The sequence below is a fragment of the Peromyscus eremicus genome, chromosome 20 (genome assembly GCF_949786415.1).
Source record: "Peromyscus eremicus chromosome 20, PerEre_H2_v1, whole genome shotgun sequence".
Lineage (NCBI taxonomy): Eukaryota > Metazoa > Chordata > Mammalia > Rodentia > Cricetidae > Peromyscus > Peromyscus eremicus.
In genome coordinates this window covers 63,827,417-63,836,183 of record NC_081436.1, presented here as the reverse complement: position 1 = coordinate 63,836,183, position 8,767 = coordinate 63,827,417, and the positions used below count along the sequence as shown (strand labels likewise).

Genomic DNA, 8,767 nt, shown 5'->3' with positions numbered 1-8,767 from the left:
AAGATAATGCATGTTTTGAGACGCTGGGATAGTATTTTCCTAAAATTTAAAAATGATTGTTCTTCACCCATTCCAGATGGGCTCTTCGTTGTTTGCCAATGGATCGCAGATGCCCACTCCTTTAACCAAGTTGGTTAGCTGCTTATGAAATGTACATTAGCTGATTAAAGCTTACATATTGGAAGAAATTTCTTCTGGAACATTCCACATGTCTTGACACTAATTATGAAATTAGTCAATTGTCACTTCCATAAACAAACTTCGTTTTGAAGACAGTGAAGGAAAACAGGCTACACATATAGCCATAATTGATCAAAAGTATGGACAGAACTATTTCACACTGGGGCAAGGGCGGTACATGCTGGAGAAGAAAATCCAGAGCTGATTGCCTCGGCCCTTTGAAGCAGATGATCATATAAACGTGTTAAGACGTGGAAACGAAGCCGGCCAGCTAACGAAGTAGAAGTACAAAATGCAAAATGCCCTTTGGACTTCTCTGAGGAAGCAAAGACCCAGAAGCTGAGCTTCCAACAGTGTAAGGAAAAGTGCTGTCCTGGGAGAGGGGATGGGCGTTGTCTTAGTGTGTGAGATTCGAACTGAGTCACCTTGGGTTCTGTGTCTGGGTTAACAGGGAAACCTCGAGCAAACCTGCGCCTTTAAGACTCAGTTGCTATCCAAACACAAGTAAACAGAGTGGACCATTAGCGGGCGCCGGGCGTGGAGGCGGAGCCTGGGTGCCGCGGCCCCTCTCCGCTGCAGGACGCCCGCGGGGAGGGGAGGCGGGGCCGCTACTAAAGCCTTGGACTCGGGGCGAGGGGCAGCCTGGGGCGGGACGCGGGCTGCGACGGAGCTCAGCGCGCTCGCTGCCGGAGGGGGATGGCCCTGCAGGGCTGCGGGCTCCGACTTCACCCGCAGTCGGCGGCGGGAAAGTGGCCCGGGCACCGCGCTCTGGGCGAGCGCTGAGCACGCCTCCAGAGCACGCGCGCTCTTTTTTACACATTCCGCTCCCACGGACCGACGAAGAACACGATCCGCTCCCCTAGATCATGTCCTCGGCTCCCGGGACTTCGCGCCGAAAAAGAAGTTCGCCCAGCTTGGACCTCATGACCTTTCCAAGCTGTGCGCGCTGCTGCCCCGACCTGGTCTGAACCGCGCTGCCCAGGCAGTCCTCGGCGCTGGCGGTGAGTGTCTCCGGGGCCCGGCTGTAGCTGTCCTAAGGAAGGATGTGGGGGTTCCAGGAGCGCCCCGGTTCTGTGTGGAGAGCCACAGGTTCAGAAAAGGAAAAGCACTCCCGTGCACCCCAGTCCCGGGCCTCGTGCTCTGGCTCCCTCCGGTCCCTCGCACGCAACTCCCAACTAACACACCCAGTCGAACTTTTGTGTGCTGCCCCGAACTTTTGCGTGTATTTGGTTTGGGTAGATTTACGCCTTCGGCAAGATTTATAAAAAGGCAGATCGTCGTATTTTGTGGTCAAACCCCATCATCCCAAGACGTTGCTCCCCCGCTCTAGAAAGCCCGACCCACGCGTCCCACAACAGCCCCGGCTCGCAGCACAAAAGGGCCGGGACACACGGTGCGGCCAAGCCGGCGACTCCGAGGGCGCATTTCACGGGGGGAGAGTCCAGTCATAGGTGATCCCCCCCCCCCAAGCGTGTGCTGGCCTCTTGCTTTTTCCTTCCGCTCCCTCCTTTGCCGAGAGGGCAGCAGGCAAGCTCCCCAGGGGCTGAGACGCTCGGATCGTCGAGAGATAGCCGGGAAGGGGGTCGCGGTTGTGGGAAGAAGGGAGGACAAGGTGTTCGTGGAGACGGCCGCGCCGAGTCAGTCTCCCCACCTGTGAGCAGAGAACAAAAGAGCGCTGACTGCTCCCGAAGCGAAACCGGGTGCAGCAGACAGCTCACTGCAGCCGACTCCACAAACTGCAGTCTTGAACAGAACAAGAAAATGACACAGGAGGAGCGAGGGAGCGGAGACAAACCCAGATTATGTGGAAGGCATCCTAATTTAATTAACTCCTTGGGAGGGCAGAGGCGCGGGGAAGGGGCAGGAGCTTGGTGGCTGCCCCCTGCACCTAATCAAGTGTCCCCCCCACCACACACACACCATCATGAGCTCTTTCTTCTAGAGCTCTCTGGTTTATATAAAATTCTGTCGTATTTGAGTATTCAGCGAGCATACCCATCTATCCGTCATTTCACTCAGAAATCAATACAGATGGGTTAGCAGATGACCCCAAACTGTGTTATTTTTAGATAATTCAGTGTAACACCCCTGTTACCAAAGTTGAAGATCCTTTATCAAATTACCAGAGAGCCTGTGTTCCCGGGTGTTTTGAACGTCTCAGTAAACTGAAATTAGTACGTACAATTCTCCCCTGCTGACAACCAGTGAAACTTACAAAACGTCTAACGCCTGGGAATTCCATTGAAAACTGATGAAAGAAATGTAGCCTCATCTCCACTGAACCGTTTATGACTTTTCATGGTTTAACTTTCTCTCCTCGCAAAATTAAAAGTAACCAGTGGTCCGAAACAGGCCGGTGGAGAATTGACAGACAGCGGAGGACTCGCAGTTAGTGCCTGAAGTGGAGTGTGCACTCAGCCAACCCCAACAAAACGAAAGTGCCTTAGAGCTCTGCCTTCACCTAAGCCATGGCTTGACGCACATTGCCAGCGACCGAAGCGGGCTGTGGGAACCCGAACTCCCTGGTTAGTTAGGCCAGCGGTGTGGGGAAGCTGTTTAGGGGAGTTCTGTTTGTGAAAGGGTTCCGGATGGCGCACTGGCTTGCTCTTCCTTTGCAAATTACAGCAAACTTACTGTGAAGTGGCAGTTTGGGACCAACAGAAATGATAAAAGTGTCCTTTATGCAGTATACGTTACTGGAGGAGGAGAGTGGCCGCAGACAGTTAAGATTGTGACCTTTGTGGCCAAGTTCACTTAGAGGATTTAGAGTAAAAAAAAAAAATCATAAATGCTGATGGTCATTCTGACGACCAACACTCCATCCTGGCCCTACACGGCCTATGCTGAGGATCATGCAGGGCCTCTTGTATTTATTTCTAAGAAATCTAGTCTGGGAATACACCCAACTAATAATTTCGGTTTCCTCTCTGTGTAGAAGAGAGGCTGCTTTTCAACACTAGGGGGAAAATGTTTTGACTCCCTGGAAAATCCTCATTACCCACGGAGAAGGAGCTAAAGATGAAATTTATTATTTTTAATTGAAGAGAAAATAATCAGTGATGTTAGTAGAATCTCCCCCCCCCCCCACACACACACTCCATAGGAGAGAATTTGAGGGCTGAACAAAAGTGAATAGTGATTTGTGTGGTGGGAAAGTTTATTACTAATGGGAGTTTACAGTTTCGGTTGAATGGTCTGACTGAGACCCTCTGACTGTTACACACCTCTCATTAACTCCCAGCCTGAACTCCCAGACCGCATACCACCAGGCAGAAGCAGTTCATTAATAAATCTCTTGTCTCCAGACTGTTCCAAGCAGCGGAGGAAGGTGGGGGCCCACGGAAGCAGCCCGTTCCAGCCCTGCCAGAGCGCTGCGTCATAGCGCAGCCCCCTGAGCCTGCTGGCAGATGCACCCCAAGCACCACTTCATAAACGCCTGGGGAAGAACAGTGTGGTGTAGGAGGGGTTAGCGGGGCAGGGGGAGCGGGTCCCAGGCCCCAGGTGTTGGGGTTAGCGGCGCGCTTGGCCGGCTTGCTTCCTTGCCTGGCGAAGGTCTTGCTCTGAACCCCGCACCTGGAGGCCACCCTCGGCGGGGCTGGCGGAGCCCGCTTATAACAGGGGGCGGCTGTGGGAGGCTGTGGGCCCACTGCGCACGCAGGTGAGGTGCTCCAGGGAGCCCGGGCTGCCCAGTGCGGACGCAGCCAGCAGGCCACACACACCCCGGGCCTCCCGAGGGGGCCAGGTCGGGAAGCAGACCCCTCATTGAGAGCCTGGTGCTCAGTCTGGGAAGAGGGGTTCGGGCCTCAGAAACGTTCTGTGTCCTCACCCCAAGCGGGCTGGCGTCTGAACCATCTGGAAGGGATCTTGGTAGGGGTGGGAGGAGGGGAAGGGGTGAGTCCAGGCCGAACCCAGCCCCCGGGTGTCACTTTCCTTTCCTGCGGGCCCGTCACTGCTGATAAATGGGAGGAAGGCCGAGGAAGGCGCAGGGAAGCCAGCGAGGTCAGCGCGGGGCGAGGCGGAGCCCTGCTAGTGCCCCGGTGAGCGCGGGCGAGGCGACCACAGCGGGGCACAGCGTGGGGACAAGCCACGCACGTGGATCGAACCGGGCCTCCGGGGCCGGCTGGGAGCCACGGCCTGCGGCGTCCCGGGGAGCTGGCCAGCTTCTCCGAGCCACCCCGCTGGCTCTGGGCCTTGACCCCTCAGCCCTCCTGATCCCCCCTAAGAGGATGCGGGTGACGGGGTCCAGGCTGGCGCCTTTCTTCCCCGGGCGGGGTCCCCTCTCCGGGAATCCGATCTTCCTGCCACCCGCTCGCCAGAGGGCCACTTGCCGCCCGGGCCCTGGAGTCCTGGAGACGGGAACTTAGGCGATGTAACCGGCGGGGTACTCGCGGGGCTGAATAATAATCACGGTGTCTCCCTCTCTCCCCTGGACGTTTTTAGGGCCTCCTCTGCGTGCTGCTGTTTTTTTCTTTCTCTCGCGCCCGCCGGCCTCTGAGACCTGGAAGAAGGGGGCGGCTTCCCGCAGCCCCCCGGCGCCGCCGCCAGGAAGATGGGGAGCAAGGCCCTGCCAGCGCCCATCCCGCTCCACCCATCGCTGCAGCTCACCAACTACTCCTTCCTGCAGGCGGTGAACACCTTCCCCGCCGCCGTGGACCACCTTCAGGGCCTGTATGGGCTCAGCGCCGTGCAGACGATGCACATGAACCACTGGACGCTGGGGTACCCCAACGTGCACGAGATCACGCGCTCCACCATCACGGAGATGGCTGCGGCGCAGGGCCTCGTGGACGCTCGCTTCCCCTTCCCCGCGCTGCCCTTCACCACGCACCTGTTCCACCCCAAGCAGGGGGCCATCGCCCACGTCCTTCCAGCGCTGCACAAGGACCGGCCCCGTTTTGACTTTGCCAACTTGGCGGTGGCCGCCACGCAGGAAGACCCCCCTAAAATGGGAGACCTGAGCAAGCTGAGCCCCGGGCTGGGCAGCCCCCTCTCGGGCCTCAGTAAACTGACTCCGGACAGAAAGCCCTCCCGAGGGAGACTGCCCTCCAAAACGAAAAAGGAGTTTATCTGCAAGTTTTGCGGCAGACACTTTACCAAATCCTACAACTTGCTCATTCACGAGAGAACCCACACGGACGAGAGGCCATACACGTGTGACATCTGCCACAAGGCGTTTCGGAGGCAAGATCACCTGCGGGATCACAGGTGAGGCTGGGAACTACGGGACATCCCAAGTGTCACTGAAATCCAGATCCCTCCCAAAGCCGGCTTCGGCGAACCACCAGCGCTTACCTCCCCACCCCAAGCCTGCGGCCGCCGCTGTGTCCTTTGGGATGAGAAGCGGCCTTACTCGGTCCTCGAGCAGGAAAAAAATCTGGTAGCTTGGCTTTGGCCTAGGAGTCAGTAATTCTATTTCCTCTGGGTCGGCCTCGGTACTGAGTGAGGAGTGAACAGTTAACCTCAGACCCCGGAGTCCTTCCAACTGGGTGGACTGGGTGGAAGGGGGTGCAGCGTTGGAGGCTGTGGAACCGTTTCCGGACAATCCATTGGTCTCTCCCCACCTCCCCGAGTACCCTAGAGCCGCCCACAGGCTTTCTTATTCTTTGAGGGGTCTCGAGGTCGCTGTATTTAGCAACAGCTCCCACCACCCTCACACCCTGGATTAGTAAAAGACAGCGGGCTAAAATAATTCCCACGGTGGGGGTGTGGGGGTTTCGCCGAAATCTTACCTGTGACTTCTGAGGTGGGACTTTCGTGTCCGTCCCCGAGGCGGTGAAGTGCTTCCCAAAATCAGCCTCCACCCCACTCAGCCTTGCCCTCCGTCTTGACTTGGTCAGTTTAAATCCCAGGGAAAAGCCTGGAGGCCTCGAACGGCTCTTTGTGCAGAGCGTGGAGCTCCAGAAATTCGCCAGAGAGGGCGGTCAAGTGTAGATAAAGCCAGCCGGCCCCGAATGTTCCCAAGAGTCTGTTAGCTGGGGTTAACTATAAACAGAATTTCACAGAAAATCTAAGAACAACATAAACAATAGACATTCTGCTTCCTTTGCCCTCTCAAAATTTCGTTGGAGTAATTGTGGAAAGTAAATCCTAAGCCAAAGGGATGATCATTTCAATGAAAATTTGTATTGATTTTCAGGTATATCCATTCCAAAGAAAAGCCCTTCAAATGTCAGGAGTGCGGCAAAGGATTCTGTCAGTCTAGAACTCTAGCAGTTCACAAAACTTTACATATGCAGGTAAGTTCATTTTTTTTAAAAAATTGCTTCATTTTTATCATTATGGCTTTACAAAAAGTGTTCAAGCCAGGGTCTGTTTCTTAACGCTCTTTTTAGGTTAGCTTTGGGGAGGGGGAGGCAGAGACCCTTGTGGTTTTTTTTAATATAAAATGAATATTACATAACAAAGAATTTTTCTTAACGAACAGGCCAACCAGTCTATAATAAATCCTAATGTTAGTATTGTATTTTTTCATCCCATCTGCTCCGTGTTTAAAACTTCCGTGTTTGGGAGGAAATAAAGGTAATTTTGACAGTGGAGCCAGGGTGAAATCCCATATGCTCTCTTTCCCCGGGGCCTCGTAATTTGTAGCTTTCAGGACGTTGAGGAATAGTTTAATTTTCCAGCAAACAGGAGCTTCATTTCCCGGGAGAATGGAGTTCCCTAGGAGAGGATTGCCCCCCCCCCTTTCCTGCCCTTGACGGGGCGATGAAATACGTGGCCACCGAGGTGGTCTTATCAGTGCAATCGGGCCTCCGCGGGCGCCTGTACGTGTGCTTCACGATTGGCGGATGAAGAGCACAGATCTGTCCCTGCAGGTCCCCTCTTTTGTTGTGCGCGCTTGTTATGTTAGGGCTTGGTACAGATAAGACAGAAACTGTTGAGGTGGGTGCCCGTGGTGGTGTGAAGGATTAATCCTTTGCCTTGCTTCACATCTGAACAGGAATCTCCACACAAATGTCCCACATGTGGAAGAACCTTTAATCAGAGAAGTAATCTGAAAACTCACCTTCTCACCCATACAGACATCAAGCCCTACAGCTGCGAGCAGTGTGGCAAAGTGTTCAGGCGAAACTGTGATCTGCGGCGGCACAGCCTGACTCACACCCCGCGGCAGAACTTCTAGCGAAGCCCAGGATCTGCCCTGTCCACGCCTCCCACCCGAGGGGCCCACCCCCACCCCCACTGACCCCAGCTCTTCCCTGGCTGCAGCCGCACCTGCAGCTCCCGAGAGTTAACTGTTCTTCCGGAGGACTGAGAACTCTTAGAAAGCCACACACTCCCCCCTTCGCAACCAGCATGTACTAGATCCGTGTAGATATTCACGGCTCATTTTAGAGCTCTGTACATAGTGTCGTGGGTCTTCGTCCCGTTGTGTTGTTTTGTTTTCGTATCTTGTTGGATGCACCCAGACGTGGAAAATGGAAACCAAATTTATCTTTAAAGACTGTATTTTCAAAATAAAACTTTTCTTGTTTCAACGCTTCTTGAGATGCGTCTGCACGCTAGTCAACTTCTGTTTTCCCTGTGGGTTCCAGAGTGGGGGACAACCCCTGGAGATTCAATGGGAAGGGTGTTCTTTATTCCTCGGTTTTAAAAACAGGACTTCTCGTTCTCTTAATAAAATTTGAGCACTTCCTTTTTTTGTACTGTGGCATTTTGGAATGGGATCATGTCCGGTTTTTTTTCTTTCAAATATATAAAATTGAATCGCCTTGGAGTCCTAGTCCTCTTGTTTACTGCAGTCCCTACGTTTGTAAAGTTTATTCCTTCAGGTAAGTATACTGTAGTAATCACTGTTGATAACACGCTGTTCACTGTTATGCCCTTGAAAGGCCCTGATGGCAAGAAATATAGGAGAGGAGCTCCGTGTTCTGGAAGTCCTTGACCTGTTGTCGAAGTTTATGGTGGGCAACTGCTCCTGCTTTAGACTTTGAACACTGATTTCTCACTATAAACACAGACTTTATCCTGCCTTCAGGGCATGAGTGTAAAATCCTCCTGCAGAACAAGAAGATACGGATGGAGAAAGGAGGAAGGAGAAACCACTTAGTAGTGTTTGCACACAATATTTCTTTCCAAGGGTGGAGATCAGTTCTGTCAGAAGGGTAGGATTTCTCCACAAAGCAAAGTGAGTGAGGTCACTGGCCAAGGTCTGCCCTTGGAAAAATGTCAAGTGTAGGCTACTCCTTGTAGGGAGCTTGCAGTAGATACATGGTAGCCTTCTAAAGCATGTCCCTCTTTCCCAAGTAGCTCTGGAGCACAGGACACTGGGGCAGTGGCAGCCTGGAGTCAGCAGGATTCGGGTGGAGGGCTCTGGGTGGAGGTAAACAGCAGATGGATCCAGATGAAAGGAAAATGACTCAATTCAGAGAACATCCCTGGAACCTGTGGCCCAGTGGCCCAGTAGGCGCTCATAAATAGTTTAATACTGAATAACAGGCTGAATCAGGCATTCTCAGATTTCTTTTAAAAACTGTATTATTTGTGCAAGGACAGCTTGTTTAACCTCCGGGGATATCAAGCAACAGGTCTTTCGTTTGTTTGATACCTTAGGATCTTCCAGAATGATAGGTGGGGATTTGAAGAT

The 8,767-nt window shown here is 53.3% G+C and overlaps 1 protein-coding gene and 1 long non-coding RNA gene across 4 annotated transcripts; one reads left to right on the top strand and one right to left on the bottom strand.

Moving 5' to 3' along the window:
* The first annotated feature begins 852 nt into the window (after positions 1-852).
* Positions 853-7,668, top strand: Osr2 (odd-skipped related transciption factor 2). 3 transcript variants are annotated; one of them, XM_059247566.1, is made up of 4 exons: positions 853-1,181; positions 4,621-5,385; positions 6,317-6,416; positions 7,121-7,668. In XM_059247566.1, the coding sequence occupies exons 2-4, from the start codon at positions 4,730-4,732 to the stop codon at positions 7,301-7,303; spliced, it is 939 nt and encodes a 312-aa protein (XP_059103549.1). In that variant the 5' UTR covers positions 853-1,181; positions 4,621-4,729; the 3' UTR covers positions 7,304-7,668. The 3 variants fall into 3 exon arrangements, with proteins under 3 accessions (XP_059103549.1, XP_059103551.1, XP_059103550.1); XM_059247568.1 differs by having other exon boundaries at positions 854-1,181; positions 7,203-7,668; XM_059247567.1 differs by lacking the exon at positions 853-1,181 and having other exon boundaries at positions 4,470-5,385.
* On the bottom strand, positions 4,438-6,158 carry LOC131896772 (uncharacterized). The gene is made up of 3 exons (XR_009375512.1): positions 5,473-6,158; positions 5,275-5,371; positions 4,438-5,120 (listed from the first exon to the last, which is right to left on the bottom strand). It is a non-coding gene; the product is annotated as an uncharacterized LOC131896772 (long non-coding RNA).
* Positions 7,669-8,767: the final 1,099 nt, after the last annotated feature.

Excerpts from the sequence above, each read along its gene's own strand:
- Osr2 (XM_059247566.1), top strand. The coding sequence starts at position 4,730 with ATGGGGAGCAAGGCCCTGCCAGCGCCCATCCCGCTCCACCCATCGCTG. Across the intron at positions 5,386-6,316 it reads GATCACCTGCGGGATCACAG|GTATATCCATTCCAAAGAAA; the intron begins GTGAGGCTGGGA and ends ATTGATTTTCAG. Across the intron at positions 6,417-7,120 it reads ACAAAACTTTACATATGCAG|GAATCTCCACACAAATGTCC; the intron begins GTAAGTTCATTT and ends ACATCTGAACAG.